General features: G+C 46.1%; 1 protein-coding gene across 2 annotated transcripts in view; it reads left to right on the forward strand.

Annotated features, from left to right (window-relative positions):
* The window catches only part of MYO5C (myosin VC), a 1,024,918-nt gene that overhangs the window by 929,550 nt on the left and 77,667 nt on the right, over nt 1-17,701 (forward strand). For both annotated transcript variants that reach the window (XM_085644174.1, XM_085644175.1), the window contains exon 38: nt 3,353-3,638. In XM_085644174.1, coding sequence (XP_085500300.1) covers nt 3,353-3,638 — 286 coding nt within the window. The remainder of the gene's footprint in view (nt 1-3,352; nt 3,639-17,701) is intronic.

A 17,701-nucleotide genomic window follows, 5' to 3' on the forward strand; every position in this document is an offset into this window, starting at 1 on the left:
AATGGTGTCATGGTGACGCCGACGGTCTCGATGAGGAGGTAAGCTGGCGCGTGTGTTGTTCTTCTCGTGCAGGATCTTTTTTCCCATTTAAACTATGGCAGTTAATCCGTTACTGTGGACGCACACGCTGAAGATAACAGTTAAAACCAATGAATAACGTAGAAATTCCGTCGACATCAGCACATCACTCCTTTTGAAAACGTTCGCTGCCAAATAATTCAAGCACTGTTTAAAGATTTGTCAAACTCAGAAACCTCAAATAATCACTGCCCTCGCTTGACACCTCCAAAGCACCAAACAGCAACGGAGCCCGTATTCACAGTCAACTAAACGCTTAACAGCTTCTCACCGGGGCCCGGTCTTTGCCCCTGAGTAAAATATTTCAAAATGCACGCCGAAGCTCGATGTTTGCTCCCGAACGACACACACAAAGATTCACCACACTGAAACGTGAATCTTCATTAATTAGCACTGAGGCCCGATCTTTGCCCCCGATCGACACACATAAGGATTCATCACACTGAAACCTGAAACTTCATTAATTAGCACTGAGGCCCGATCTTTGCCCCCGATAAACAAGTACTAAGCTCGTATCTGGCACGCTTGGGTTAAAGGGCGACCGTTGGCAAGGTCACTGGTGGGGTTTGGGTGCCAGACCGCAGTACATACGTATTTCTAATTTCCTTTAAAAAAAATCTTTTACCTTGTGGTTTCTTTCGTTATTATTTCATGTACCTGTCAGGTTTCAGTTCTCAAACATCCATGGACTTCTCTTTTCAAGTTCTCCTGTCAAGTTCCGTTTTTTCATTAAGTTCCAATAGGTGGCACACGTGGATTCTTCTTCAAAACATCGCCAAAATGTTGTAATCAAAAAGAGGTACTGGTCTTCTATAGTAGATTGGTTAAGTTCCTTTATTTAAGTTAACAAGGGAAACCCCACCAGGAGCAGCTGTCCTGCTGCTCAGCCCATACCCAACTGACATTCACAGACATCCAACATTCCATCCATCCAACATTCCACACCACAGTCATTCTAGCTGAGCAGCAGGGAAACATAAGTTACAACAGTTATCTTGGGATACCTGCAAAGTTTTTGTTTTAACACCTTAGTGAAATTGAAGTTTGGAGCATAATTACATCTGGAGCAGAAGGGTAGGAAAAGCAGGAACCTTAGTGATTGAACTATGCAAAACTATGCTTGCCTAATGAAAACTTTCTATACTTCAACAAGTCAGCAAGCTCTCATCCTCTCATCCATCTTTTATTAAAAAAAAACACAACGTAAAAGCAGAACTTTCTATAGGATAAAAGTGTAAAATATCAATGACAAAGACCAAAGGAGGAAAAATAGAATAAATGAAATACATTAAAATAAAAAGAATGAAAAGGAGACGGATTAAAACATAAACCCTTTCCCGGGTACAGTTTTACAGCGGTTGAGCAAAGGCCACGGACAGGAGGTGAGGAAACCCCAGGTTGATCCAAGGGAACAGGGAAGTGCAGTGATGAGAGATCAATTAGCAGCAGCAATCAGCAGCACAGAGGATTTAAGCCGTAGAACACCAGTGAGAAGGTCCTGGTTTCATTGTTAGCAGAAGGTCTCCAGGAAGCAGTGATAATTCTGTCAACAACCCTCATGTTGACATTGAAGCTGGAACTTCACTGGGCGACACCAACTCACGCAATGCAGGAAGGGCAATCTTCTATTTATTGGTTCGTGTTTATTTTATGACTGGAAATAGATTTGGTACTGCTTCTAGTGTAAATAAGGTTTATTACCTTTAAGGATGCCGGTCTAAAGGGGATAGGAACAGGACAGAATGACGGGAGGCACAATGAAAATATTCTGGCTAAACCATATCAGACCATGATCAACCCCCACCCTCCAGGGAATTCTGCCATCAATTTGCATGTTGGTAACATCCAGAACTTACACATTTTATGTTGTACTTTTATGGTGAAACATGTTGGGACACCGAGGGCATAAAATAACAAAGTCCACACACGTAGTACAGAATTAAATTAAACTGGTGAGTGGAGAATATGCATTTAAACACAGAAAGAGAAAAAACGTGCGCCTCGCGCTGAAAGTTTAAAAAAAAAAATGCAGCATCCAGCGAGTGGCGTGCACGCGTTAGCGAGCAACAGGCCATATGTTTTGAATTATCGTGCCCATGTCTGGGAACGATAATTCAAAACATATGGCGCTCGTGCGGGTAACCGCAAGCAATAGGCCACACTCGTTACCCGTGTGTTGTGAGCTTTTAAAAGCCCCTTACAATAAGTCTCACAGAGCATTGCATGCGCGCTGCTAGGCGAGACCTAAAAAGTAGCAGTAAGGGAAGGTAGCCTTGCCTTGTCCTTCTAACCATAGTCCTCCCGCTCGATAGCATCCCTCCCCCACTGACCCGGGTCTTTGGCTCTGTATGCAGAAGTTTAAATTATCCCCTGAAGCAGGGGCCAAAGCCCAGGGCTTCCAGCACTCCAGGAGATACGCCCACTCCAGTGTGCCAAATGCTTTTTCGAGGTCTACCAAAAACAGTGCTAGTTCCTCTGGCCTCCATCCCCCACTTTGTGTATTACATGTGTCAGTCTATGCAGTTTCACAGCTCTACTGTGTCAAGGGATGAGCCCACATTGGTCTTCATGTACTAAGCCGCCAACTACACACTGCAGTCTACCCATCAGGACTCTACATTGTATTTTGTTATCTTTTTAAACATCATTAGCATCACCGCCGGGCTTCCTCAGCATTCCTTTGATCCCCCCACGTAGAGTTTGGAGTAGGTGCCCATTTTGTTTGGCCTCACCAAAGAGCTGGTCAGACAGGAGGGTTGTGTGTCTGGTACAATTTTCAAGATTGTTCTTTTGTCATATACCTACTTCAGGCACATCAGTTATTGAACCAACGTTGTGTGTTTTATTTCCTGTCAGAATGCACACCACTTATTAAGGCTGTTTGTTTCAATATAGTTCTCTAATAATCGAGTCTACTGAGCTGTTTACACTGATCCTATCACTATGCACAACTCCTGTTAGGTCTGTATTTTCCAGCCAATAATGGTAAGTACTAATGTCCTTTGACTGATTTGGGTCTCCTGCAGAATAAAAAACATTACTATAATGCACCCATTGGAACTCATTTCATCTACGGCTTAGTTTATAAAAATAAGTGAATCTTCTAGATTGGTGAGACACCGGTTACACAAAGATTTAGACAGTAAGTTATATTGACTCATTGGCTGTAGTGGAAAGTTGTGTATTTCAACCTTTGCTGTAAATCAGAAGCTAATAGCCTGTGTTTAAACATGTTTCTGGCCTTTCAACAAACTCACTTTTCTATGTTTTTCAGTACCCGGAATACTTGAATATGAAAGTCTTCAGGGAATTTCTGTAACAAAGCCAACTGGGTTCCGGAAGCGCTCATCCAGCATTGATGACACTGATGCTGCTTATAGCATAACCTCCATCCTTCAGCAGCTCAGCTATTTTCACACCACTATGTGCCAGCATGGCATGGACCCTGAACTGCTCAAACAGGCAGTCAAGCAGCTGTTCTTTCTGATTGGGACTGTAACCCTCAACAGCCTCTTTCTGCGTAAGGACATGTGCTCTTGTAGGAAAGGAATGCAGATAAGGTAGGACTAACAAAACTGTCCCTAGCTGGATTATTTTAGAACCTGCTGATATTTGTTCTCCATTCTTGTGTTTGTTTACGTTGGTTGGATGTTTATTAAATCCTTTGGAGTGTGTTAATTCCTCATTTATAATAGTGATTATCCCAACGTGAATTTGCCGAGCCTCATAGAGAACAATGCAATGCAATAGGTCTTGCATTTGGGAGAGTTAGAGCTATTGTCTTTGTAAATGATCATTAGTTTTACCTATGTGTTTTGTTTTGGGGTGTAGTGGATGTGTGCCGATTGAAATTGTGTGGGTTGTGGTTGGAATTGTTAGTTGTGGAATTGTCTGGTGTGGCATTGTGTGTTGTGTAGTGTATTTGTGCAGTGGAATTGTGTGGCATGGTGAATAGATAGTGGTGAGAGCTGCTGAGAATAAATAGAAAGGAATAATGAGAGGGATAGGTAGGTTGTGTAGGAAGAGGTTATTGAACTCGAGACAGAGGAGCAGAAATAGTGTGTGAGAAAGAAAGAAGGGGAGAGCAGGCTATAAACACATAAAGAGGGAGGTTTTGTGTTCACAGAAGTCACCCTAAGAAGAAGAGGAGATGGTGGGTTTGAGGGACGGAAACTTTGAAAAGTCACAGGCTAGAAACTGGGATTAAATACTTGAAGTTAACCATATTAGGGAGGTGGGAATATGGTGTGAGAGAGCGTGAGACATGGGTGAGAGAGAGTACAGGAGAGAGCGATAGAGGGACAAGTAGAAGGGGTCCTAGAAGTGGGGAGGCAAGAGGTGGACTAATGCACAGTGTGAGGAGGTACAGGAAGGGAGCAAGTGTGAATAGGTCGTAGAAAGAGGAGACAGGTAGTGTGAGGGAGGGATGAGAGAGGGCAATGGTAATGCGAGATGAGAGTGGGTAGTGGGAGTGTGGGAGAGAGATGAGAGGGGCAGTGTGTGTGTAGGGAAGAGTAGACCGTGTTGGTAGAAGTTTAAGGGAGTGGTGTGTTGTATTGGAATTGTTTATTGTAGAATGGTTTGGAATTGTGTGGAAAGTAATTAAATCGTAATAAGTGTATTGAAAATATGTGAAGTAGGAATGTATGTTATGGGTGAACTATGAGAAATGATGTGGCATGGTATTGTGTGTTATGTAGTGTCATGTTGTAAAGTTGATTTATGTGATTTGTTTGGTATGATATGGAAATATGTAGTATGTATTGGAGGTATGTGGTGTGATGTGGAATTGTGTATTTCAAATATGTGGTTTGGTGTGGAATTATGTGGTGTGCATCAGAAATGTGTGGAGTTGAATTGAGTGGTGTGAGATTGTGTGGTGTTTATTGAAATTATGTTTTTTTGAATTATGTGTCATGGTGTGTAGTACATTTATGTGTGTTGCTGGTACGTGGCAGATCGTGCATTTATGTGGGGTATATTTATGTTGTATTGAATAGAGTGTAATTATATTCTGGTTAATGATAATATGTGGAGTGTAATTATGTTGTGTGGTGCAGAATTGTGTGGCATTAATTGTTATGTGATGTATGGAATTATGTGCCATGGTTTGTAGCGATATTATGTGCCATGGTGTGGAGTAGTATTATATGGTGTGGAATTATGTGGCTGAGAAGGAGAAAAGAAAGAAAAGAGTTATGGCAGGAGAGAATGAAAAAGAAAATGTGAGAAAGGAGGAAATGAAGAAAGGAGAGAAGATAAGAATGATAGAAATAAAGAAACATATTGGAAATAAGACTTCAAGAATGAGAGTATAAGAGGAGCAACTGCAAGAAAGGAGTAAAAGAAAGTGTAGAAAGGAAGAAGTAGAAAGAAGAGGCAGATAAAAAGTAATCCAAATCAAAGGATGTTGATCTGACGCGGAGACTTGAATTTGTTCTCCGGTCCCAAGGTCGCCAGCTGTAGCTATTATACCACCGCCTCTCCTCTGTTGGCATGTAAGTATAAAGTAGTTTTCAAATGTTCACAAATTATCACCCAAAAACATTATAAAATAACTAAGATGCTGAATAAGACGTAACAAATACCCAGATGACCGACAAACCAAAAGGGAGGTGCCATAAACAATCACTTATCTATTTCCGAGTGAACGGTCCACAGACTGGTGTTGGAAATGAATATGCAGCAATGGAGCCATAGAAGATGACTCCTGCCAATGTGCACATTAGAAAATAATTATACAAAAACACATATGCATACGTACCCTTTCACCCTTGCAAAAACAAGAGCGCATGTGTTATATTTCTGAGTGATGGAACAACCGTGGCAAACTGACTGGTATTAAATAAGTTTCTTAGCACCAAAGCACCGAGTAAGTAGAAGATGGGAAACATCAAAGACGCTGATGACAGGGGAAGAAAAACAAGTCTTTATCTAAGTAAGAAAGGTCAGTCATAGTCCCGTTATGGCAACACACCCCACCCACACCACAAGAGAGTATGCATGCATAAATAAATACACAACATAACTTTTATTGTGGAAAAATATTGCTGCAGGTTTATTCCATACAAAAGTATGCAATATGGTGGGTTATCTTACGGGAATCCAAGGGCAGGCAGCTGTACCAACCTATGCTGCCCTGCCCGCCTGATGAGCCAAGCACTGTGGAGAAACCAATCAGCGCTGACTGGATCACGTGACACATTGGTCCCTTATTACTCACGCCCCTTTCAGGGCGGAGCGTAGCAAAGCAAGCCCCCGGTTGTTCAGGCCCACAACCACCCGAAGGACTAACGGGGCGCCGATGTAATTACTCCAGGACTCTCCCCTGAGGCTCCTGGGATTTGGCTCTGGCACCCCTATTGTGCTCTTGCAGAGGTACTCTTCTGTACCCATATGCTTCCAGATCGCCCTGTAACTCCGCCAAAGCTCTGGAGGCGGCCACAGTCGCCTAAAGAGCCCCCCACCAAAACAGTTCCTTTCTCACTGCAACCTGAATTTCCTGGGCCGAGTGCTTTAAATGGGCGGGTACTCACCGGTACTGAGTACTGGCACTTCCAAATTGTTCCACCTTCAGTACCGGAACTTCTTCTTGGCCAGGGAGAGTACCGGTACTCTGGGGCAGTAGCCAGGCTTACATTAGGAAACGTGTAGCAACGTTGTTTGGACAGGCATAGCCAGTCTCATCAGAAACAGCAATCAGGTGCGCAACGTCCATAGAGCTCAAAGGGCTTCAGACCTCCCCCAGACCCCCCCCCTGTGTCTCATCCCGGGCAGAGGCAGCTTCTGGCGACTGTCTTATCGCAGCCGCACCAAGTACGTCACAGGTCTTTCAAAGACCTTCACTTGCTAACGAGGCTTTGTTGTGTTTCCACCCCTGCATCTCCATACATATTGCTGGAAGAATCAGCATCTCCCCCCCCCCCCCCCCCCCCGAAATTATTAGTGGGCCCCCCACTGAAATTTGGCTCTCGTTGCGCCCCTCCTGGCTACGAAAGGAGCCGTGAATGTGTGCATTGACAGACGATCCTAGATGGCGGCCAGTACCGATAACGCCTCGATTGAAACAAAACCTGCTGAGATTTTCTATTTACATAGCTCCTCTCACTCTTCTGCTTCGCCACCTAGAGATCCGGGTGATTACAGCACAAACCTCGAGGTGAAACAGGCGTCCTGTTGTAGTTTTGCAATCATGGGAACAGCAGTTTCAGAATATTTGCTAGTGAAACAAAATAATAATTGGTATGAATTCGAGAAACGTTTGTGCACCTTTCTCTTGCAGTCATAATGGGGCTGTATGAAACATGGGAAATGATGACATTGGGTGCTGAGTGCCTGTTGTCAGACTGAGAGTGGAGGGGGATGTCTCTAATCATCAGGGTAAACGCATACATTTAAAGTACAGATTGGATATTGCATTTGTAAAAATCGGTTTTAGCGAATGATGTGCGTGTTATTGTCTGTGTGAGAACCTACGTGTATGTGTGTCACAGATGTGCACTATGAGCTGATATGGAAAAAAGTTATTCTATTTCAGCAGATTACGCTGATAACTTTTCAGTGCAATAGAGTTCTGTGCTGCATTGGATGCTCATCAACACATAATGAATAGGGCATGCCCAGGAAATGTGAATACGACTTCATATATTGGCACGGTGACGTTTTTTTTTTTTTGCATATTTAATATTTATATAGAGCGAACTCGACCCGAAGGTATTGGAGCGCTTTACAAAGCACCGTATTTACATTACACATTCAGGCACGGGGAGATTAAGCGATTTGCCCAGAATCACAGCATCTGGACGCGACCTCGAGGCTCGAACTCTGGTTTCCAGCACCAAAGCCGGCAGCGTACCCCGTTATAGTGCCGCTATGCACAGCGCTACATAAAACTCCTACATAAATATTTCAATACTTACCATGAAAATGCAACCTTATCTCTTATATCAACTATGCAGTTTATATAATTTGTATTTCAGTGCCAGTGTCGGTGAAGTAAAATACACACAAACAATATCTATTTCTTCATCAACATTCCCAGATGTACTCCGAGAATATCTTGATCTCATTGGATGCTGGCACTTTGCCCCGCCCCTAACCCCACCCAAAGTCCCGCCCATGTCCACAGCTCAATTTTATGAGTACCTGCACTTATTTTTTCCCATTTAAAGCACTGCCCGGGCCTCCTCCATGACCAGTAGGATCAGATCCAAGCCCACCTGTGCCAAGTGCACCCCAACTTTACCAAAATAACCTTTGGTGTTCGCCTGGCATAGCTCATGCCTGATGAAGCCAAAGCCCCTTGCTCTGCGAACTTGCGCATGGAGCGGTTTATCCTTCTCTGGGAATGTACCAGTGCCTTGGATGACCTGCAAGGATGTGATGGTCTCCCAGGATGGAGCTCTACCCTTAAACATCGCTATGTTACCCTTCGAGCTGATGTGGCTCCCAACTCCTTCAACCTGTAATTGCAGTCCTTCTAGCATTTTGTGCTCCCTAATAGACCATGGTGAACAGGACGGTTCGCATAGTGCACACTATTGCAGTACAGCAACCCTTTGGAGTGACAACTTACGCCACCTACCAGGCTTGTTTAACTAAAGTTCGATGACAGATACACCCATACCTGCTAAGCAGCTGTGAGGTGACCCTTGGTGCTCAACCCAGCTAATGACCTAGTACTTTGTTATTCCTGGAAATATTGCCGTCCAGAAGATCAAGCCACAAATGAACATATGGCCTTCACCTACTGGGCCGAGGTGCAGTGTGTGCTCTGGAATTTTTAGCAATGGTGCTCCAAACACATTTCAAGCCGCTATTAGAGCCACGGAACACATTCTGGCCTAACCACCTGACGCATGCCACCTCGCTAACTTGCCGCTGCAAAATTTAGATCTTAACACCCTCTCTTGCGGTTGCCGGTGCACATCGTTTAAAGGTCTTCGTGGAGTGACAACTGTACATTTGCCTACACAAGTCACCCAACAGACAAGTTGGCCCTGACTACCTTGTGTTCTGGTGCCAAATTTGGAAAGAGCCTTGCCTTCACTTGCTGTCCCTTGGGAAACACACAACGCCCGTGCTCTGGTTGCAACTCGGTGATGCCCTCGTGTAGCATCGAACCCCTGGTCAAATCAGAGTGCCAACTCAAACTAATTAAACCTACACATTGACCATGGGTGGAGTCTAGCTGTCCCCAAACTTCTGCTGTTGTAACCCACGGTCACGCCTCCTGTCAGTTCAATTTACTAATTCATGGTACTGACCACCACAAGGGCCTACTATTGGGCTGTGTAAATGCGGCCCAGGGTGACCTTAAACAATCGGCTTTGTGTGGATGGGTGCTAACTTTACCTGGCTGAAGTGCAATCCCTTTGACAATCACTCCTGACCAGATGTGCCAATGCAGGTGGAAGAAAGTTATCTGAGTAAATTATTGAAAGATGCACGTTTGAACTAGTAGCTGATACTGTTACTTACACCTGCAAACGTTCTGCTCAGAGCAGCCCGCTAGACAATGGCTTCCATTGAAAGGCGGTGCCAACAGACCTCCAAGCACTTAAGGCGGTACCTCAGAGTAGGGATCTAATCTAACAGATGCCACTTGCATCGGATACTGCATCTGGCTGTAAGCCGCTCAGTGCTACTGATGCCTCAGCACTTCCTGACCCACAGCCAGCTCACCGTAATACAATCCGCTCGTGGCTGGGACTCAACCGTGCGGTGAAAGCACAAAACATCCTAGCCTGACCTTAGCTCCTCAACAGACTCCCACACAAGAGCCCTCTACAAACCTTGTGGCCTAAAACATTTGCCCTATGGGGCGGTTGTGAATGGACTGCAAACAAATCCTAGGCATACTCTACTAATGTTGTAAATGGAGTTTCTGGTTGGCTAGGGTATGCACCTAAGCCTGGCCGAACCCACCTTTCTAGTCAGGAGAAGGGAGTACACACTTAAGTTGACACTAGCCCACCCCCTAGGTGGCTAGGCAGAGACTTTGGCTTAGCCCAGAGGCAGTGTAACTGTAAAGTGCCAACCGCGCTCCCACCGTGGCACAATAGGTACACTACAGAAGCGACCAGGTTATTTTAATTACCCTGGATAACATAACTCACTAGGTCAATCAGGCCACCGTCGTACAGCTCAGTTAGCACAACGCCGTAGCTGCTGGTAGGAACTGTACTTAGCATAACATCTTATGCATCCACTCAATCCGCAGTGTACCCTACTAACACTTGTAGCGGGGCGCATATCATAAGTACCTGATGCCCAACTGAGGCATCACATATCACCATAGTGCTGTGAACAATTGGCTTCATGCCGGGACTGGGGTGCATCTTCTACCCGCTCAGGCTGCCTCGCCCCCCACAACCGCACAAAACTGCATTCCGCGGCCATGACAACACAAATGGGGGGGCGAGATCGCACCCCAAAACGCTGGCTAGATCACCCCTTGCTCTCACTCCAACTAGGGTGACCGCCACAGCAGTTCATTCTCTCGACCCCGGCCTCAGTCCACGTGTGACCGCATAAGATAAATAGCCACAATTATAGCTTCGTAGCATAGCATATTGAAAATGCATTCATTGGGTCCATTGACTCTGGTTTCAGACCCCCAGGCCGTGCACCTATGCCTGGTGTAGGGGAGGTACTCTAATGCTGTGCCCATGTACTCTAACGAACCTAACGAACCTCCTCAGTCATCGCATCCAGTTATGTAATCAACACGCATTATACCACCTACAGCAAGCAGGACTATGGACTCAAAAATTCAAATCAGGAGTCACAGCCTCTACGCCGGAAACGGACGGGCTCACCCCAAACCTACTGATGGTCAAACTGCTTGCTTAACATCCACTTTTTAAATCATATAAGAACGCTCCGAAAACTTTGGCTGCAATCCCATAGGTCGCTACTCTGGAAATCGAAGGAAAGTTGAAGGTGATGCCAGACTTGCTCACCCACACTTGCATCAGCCAATTTGTGCAATCCCCAGGTGCGAAATGCGGCAGGTGATAGCGCTCCTCCAACCGTAGCCCACCCTCCTACAATGCCAAGACTGCCTGAGACCTCCGCTCCAAGCTGGCATCCGCGAGTTTCGGGCAGATAGCCCCGCAGCCTGCGCGACCGTCTGTGCGGCGATAAACTGGACGTGGCAGGCTTGCTGCACCATACTTGGAGCCCTTGGAGAGCTTGGGCAGCCCAGCTGGGTGAGAGGACCTGTCGGCGAGTGCCCCAATCAACGCGCTGTGCCCTCACCACATGCAAACCCCAGACCAGCGGCCTTGCCCCTCGATGTACAATCCAGGAAGCAGGGGTAGTAAAGCGTGACCCAAGGCCCCTCGATATACAAGCCAGGAAGCAGGGGTAGTAAAGCGTGACCCTTCAGCATTAGCGCATGAGAATGGTAGAAAATGTTTCTTTTAAATCCCTTTAAACATGGCCTGCATCATCCTCTTGCGCAACACCCACCACAAGGTTTTCAATGATGCCGCTGTAGGCACGGTGTCCCCCTGTGGCGCTGGCGCCCTTGTCTGGAGGAACAACTTCCCTGCGCCTGCTGCATGTGGTGATAAATGCATGCAGGTCCCAACTGACTGGGCCACCCTTTGGCACTGTCCAGCATGAGCAGCATTCACCGCCATGAAACACAAGAGATGATCCTGAATGGCCAGAGCCACGAAACTATAGCACTAATAAATACCTTCGCCTGGAGCTGCTAGACACAAACAAAAGCCACATCGAGATTTCCGGTCAAGCTAACCCCAATCCACATAAGCAAGGCCCAGCCCACAGCTGTGCCTAATCAAACAACCACCCCGCATCAAACAGACACAACAGTAAGACAGCAGGGACCTTGCCCTCCCTGCCTACGCACGCAGATTAACATCACAAGTAGAGAACCAATGGCTGAGCGGGGGCATAGAAATAGTTATTCTAACAGCCTTTGCGTTTTCATACAGCACTTTACATGACCGCCTGTTGCATTACAGACAGAAACAGTCAGTTTTAAGTAAGGGGAGATTACGAGAAGTCCAGCTCCCCAACATTAAAGTCTGCCGTCCTAGCCGTTAGGCCAAACAAACAAGCAGTAGCAGAGCAGCAGTTTACATTCCTCAAATCAGCTGTATATATATCCCAGGCCAAGTAATCCCAATGAGCAAAGCCCTGGGTGAAATTCACGCTGCACTGACCCTGCTCGCAACAACCCAACTCAATCTCACAGGAGTGGTCCCTGGGTTACCTGCACGCGCTAAACATGGCGCAGACCGTGCCAAATAGAAATTCGCTCCACCCGCCAGCAGTCCTGCCATACCTATGGGACCAAAGCTTTCCTGATGCAGGAGACCATAACACCCTCTGTCCCAAATGACAAGAAACAGGAAGGGGCGCAGGCAGCCGCAAAGCACGCATCTAATTATTCACAAAACCATGAACCATCACGGGGCGCAGGGCAGGAACTTAGCGCACCAGAGCCCTGCAACCCTGCGCTCATTTTACCATCGGAAAATTGGAACAAACCAATCATTTAAAAGGGGTAGAGAACACACGAGCTAGAGAATCCCACACACACACAATCATTGAATTAAGCACGTCAGAACGAATCACTGCGACCTGGTCTCTGCCTCAAAGAGTTTTACCTGATATTAGAACAACTCCCATCTCACATTTTTGCTCCGGCACTAAGATGACACCCTTTATATAATGCCCATCCTCACTCAGCTAAGCAGAAGCCTTAATGGCATTATGATCTACTGTTTTTACCTGCCCGAATTGAACGCACATAGCAGATATGTAAAGTAATGGGACCACATGGAAAGGTTAGATAGATATACTAATATCTGTGGCGAAACACATCTATCATTACCTACTGTACGGGTCGATAATTACTTGCGCACCCTCCCTGACTCATCCGTACCTCTGCTCCTCATGGCACAGTACACCTAACACAGACAGAAAAAATAGCCTTATTCTTCTGTGCAACCTAAAAAGGCACAAGCATGGAGAAGCCCAAACAGGGCCAGGGCTAAGCCCCTCCAGTGCTGCGAAGCAGTTACTGTTGCAATAATTGTATCCACCAACCCTGTCTTAGAATTACGAATTACCCGTATATATCTAGCCGGAGTGAACCTAATACCAGGGTCACCTTATGAGCTTGCCGCTGACGGGGCGAAATGAGGTATGCGGTGACCCAGCGCAGCAACTCCAAAAACCCTTATGGCAACTAGGGGAGGATTGGGAAGGGTGGCGCTGAAAATGGCTGCCCTGTTCAGTGTCCGGTACACTAATCATGCTGCTCTCCGCCGTCTGCTAAGCGCCTCTGTGGGTAGCACTGTCACCCCACGATGGGGGACAGACAGAACCATCTACTTGCATATAGTATCTTCTTGCGGCGCATCCGAACTGCCCAAGCCCCTCCTCCAGGGAGTGCAGATGGAATGAGCTCAAGGGCCGGGGAAGGGGGGATATAGGTACGCAGTACGAACAGGGCAGCATTACCAAAGGAATAGGAAAGCATTATCCACAATCTGAGCTAGTAACGCGCTATATCCAATTCGTGCCAAAAACCCAGCAAAGACCATGGGTCACCAAAGAAAGCCGACCCCTCGTGGTCTGTTAACTGCTCCAAGCGGGCCCTACTCCTGTGACGGTTTGCTGCGGGCTGGACCAATTACCCCTACAACCGTCGACAATGTCGTCTCTAACCCCGACTGGTGGTTACACTTGCCTTGCTATTCTACGTCGGCACATTGCCCCCCTCCCCGCCACCTTATTTGAGATGGTGGGTGGGGGGGGCGGTGCAGCGGTGAGCTCTGACTATGCATGATACATTGGTCAATGCTAATACATGGTCTTCCGTGGACAGCTCGACATAAGTTTAGTGCCCAGTTCTTGGAGCTCCAGCGGAGGGTGCGGGGCTTGCTCACATCCCTCAAGGCAATCTTTCACCTGCCTCCCATTACCTAGGCAGAGGAGCACTCCCACACCCGTCACCATGCCCTATTAACCCGACGCTTGCCTGCACCCGCAGAACAGGGGCTCGAACCTGCACCCTCAGTGACAGAATAAATGTAGGCACACCATACGGACGCTGAATTTACGGCCCCCAGCTAACTCCTGTATGTCTATACCTCTCCGCGTCGCAAAGTCAGGGAGCCTGACCAGGTACTGGGGGAGCTCCTAAATCCGCCCCCCCCAAGCATCACAAGTCCAGAAAATGCCAGGCTGCGCCTACCCGAAGAGGCTTGGGGGGACAGACTACTCACCCTCACTTGCAGTTCCCTTAGACGGCATGAATCTCAGCACGCGGGAAGACGGTGGGAGACGACCGACCAGAAGGCGGGAGACGACCGACCAGACTGCGTGTCTGGCGCAAAGAGGATGCCAAAATGGCTGGGGGAGGCATAAATACCTCCCCACCTCCTCTGCATGCCGGAAGTGAAGCGTCTGGTAAGGGGACTCCTCCTCGAGTCCCGCATTATTAGTGGGGGTGGGGAAGTGCCCAAATGGCACTAAAGGGGCCGCCCGTTTAGGGTGGCTCCCTGCGGGGGCTGCGGACAGCCGCATTTGCTGCAGAGGACCCTATAATCCCAGGTAATGTGCACGTCTGGTTAAGGAGCTGGTGAGTGGTATGCGCCTACTACGAACAGCTGAAAGGAGCATGCAATTCATTTGTTAAGGTTTTAACACAAACTTTCCTACCGATTTCTAAACTAATGTAGACTTTTGTTTGCAAAAGGCCGGCATCATTCCATTGAACATCGGTCCCAAGGTACCGTCACTTCAGAAGGGAAAGGGCAAGGAAGGAGTGAGGCGGATGGATTTGTCGCAATCAAAGCCCGACTTGTTAACCAACACCGCTGGCCATCTTGGGACTTGTAGTTTTGTTTTCCGATGCATTTTATAAGTCTCCATTTGCTTTAATTTAGTGTTTATCTGCTCATTTGTATCCCACCCAGTGAGTTTCATTTACAACTTTGCATATTCGATGGAGCATAACAGAAGCAGACAGAGTCCACACAAAAAGGATAATGTTGTTTTCCATAAGCTTAGCCCTGTTGTAGTCGCAGTATGTTGTGGCAGCAGACAGCTCACTGGAATTGGTTTACTTGCCCACTCTGCTCACGCTGCAATTTACCACTTGACTCAAAATCTGCACCTCCCGTTTAAGTTTACAATGTGTTCTTCTAAAACAGATAATTCAACAGAATCGTCTACTAGGTTTGAAGGGTCATTGTTGCATTATTTTATTTTACTTAATTATTTTTTTTTTTAAGCCACAGACGCTTCTGAAAATAAATGCATCTAATTTTATTGGGGAGCACGCTAATAAAAATAAAGCTTTGTTTTCAAACTCATGGTCACTTGCGACAAGCTATGGACGTGTTTTATCCTATATAAAACAAGCATTGGCATAGCCAATAGGTCTCGCCTTTGGGACCTTTTAAGTGTTTAGCTAGAGCTATTGGCTGTGAGATTGATAAAAAAGAGAATGAGATTGATAAAAAAAGCGATCTAATAGTAAGCAATGCACTGACTCTTAGCTCACTTAAAGTTTTGGTACTTTCCACATCAGATTTTCAACGGCAACGCATGCGCGCTGTCTAGGCGAGACATGAAAAAGAATGCCGTTAAATATCTGTTATTCAAGTGCTCTGTACTAGAAAATAGTACGAACTGCATCCACGAGTAGAACTGTGAAGAATCATAGCATTTTGAAATAAACATATTTATTAGACCAATTGTAACGATAAGCGAGGCACCTTTATGTACAAAAACATAAAAAATCAAGCATTGGCAAAGCTATGGCTGAAAGTTAGCGAAAAAAGCACTATGATTAGGCCGTGACATAGCGCTTACTTTTGACGGGTTGGAGGTGATCAATAAAAACAAGGGCAAGTCACAGCTCAACAGTAAAGAGGGGCATGGGGCAAGCACAAAGAACTGGCAAGGAAGGAGGTGCTTGGAGGAGGGACAATGGGCAAGCAAGGACACATGAAGAGGCACAGGGAAAGCACGAACTGCAGGGGAGCAATCATCAACGGAGCAAGCTGCATCAGTGATGGCTGAGGAAAACAAGCATTTGCAATGCAATATGTCACGCATTTGTGAAAGTTAGAGCCATTGGCGTTGTAAATCACAATGTATTGTATTTATGTTCATAGAGTAGATATATGTGTTGCGCAGTGGAAAAAGATAGGTTGGATTGAAATTGTTAGTTGTGGAATTGTGTGGTGTAGACTAGTGTGGTGTGGATTTGTGTAGTGGAATTATGTGGCGAAGTGTGTTGTGGAATTATGTGGATAGTAATTATATGGTATTTAGTGTACTGAAATTATGTAGAGTGGGATTGTTTGCCATGGAGTGTAATCAAGCAGTTTTATATGTTCTGTTGTGAAGTGGAATGGAGTGGTGTGCAGTTGAATTTTATGGGATGATGTGGAACTTTGTGCTGTGGATTGGATGCATGTGGTGTGTTGTGTAAAGAAGGAATCAAACTGTACGTAGAGCACATATTTTTTATAAAAAAGTGTGCATTAAAAGCGTGTGCTGCAGAACTGAGATGGTAACTCCATTCCATTACCTCTGAAACAGAATATGTTGTTGCAAATGTGAATGTTCAAGGTGTTCTAACAATTAAATCCAACACTGGCTTTGGATCATGTTTTTAATTTGCAGATGAAACAATTGCATTTGTTTGAGGTAACTGCCCCCCTCTTGATCCACAGCACTACCCCCTAAGGGCCTATAATTTCCAGACTGCTAAGTGCTGCTGGTAGTGTAGCCAGATCTGGCTGAAAGGCAACCTCCTGCCGGGGGTTACATTAACAGCCAACTCTTTACACTCTTCTATTATTTATGAACAAGTGCAGAGTATCCAAGTGTCGTGAAGTAAACACAGTGCTCCTTCCAGCCCATAAGGAAGCAACTCCTCCATGCACTATTTTGAAAGCATAACACTACAACAGAAGCACGCTCTGAAACACAATATGCAAAGTAAGAGAGATGCACGGCCCACACCACCGTCCGTATATCCCGTTTATGCTTGTACTCTGCTTTGTCTCATCCCAACACGGTATACAGACGGCAACGGACTGTGCCGGTAGGGTACTTACGATTGAAGGACACCACCTTAAACGGTGGGAAGCCGGTATGACTATTGTGCGCTACCACCTGTCACCTGTGGTCTAAATTTGAAATCCAGTGAGGTGATGTTGCAGGGATTCTGCACATACACAGACCTATGCGCAGGAAAACTGGACCTCAGGGGTGTAGCAACCTACCACATTAGTACCCAAAATCCCAAACCGACTAGCTATAGTGTCTCATTCGTTCTCCTCCAAATATCACGGAGCTACAAATGATTAGACAACCCAGAACATGACAATCCAGACTCTCTCAGGAATCGCACTACCACAAGCTGAGCAGCCATTGCGCAGCAGGAACAGGAGAAGCAAGATTCCAGCACGTAACTCCAACACTAGAGGAAAGCCTCCAAAGATGATGGAAAAAATTGAATGAATAAAAGACGATATTACACCGAATATCGTCTGAAAGGAAGTCACAAGGTCGGATCCCACACGTTAAAAAAAAAAAAGGTGCAAGGCCTTTTGTGTCA

Source organism: Triturus cristatus, chromosome 3_1 (assembly GCF_964204655.1).
Source record: "Triturus cristatus chromosome 3_1, aTriCri1.1, whole genome shotgun sequence".
Lineage (NCBI taxonomy): Eukaryota > Metazoa > Chordata > Amphibia > Caudata > Salamandridae > Triturus > Triturus cristatus.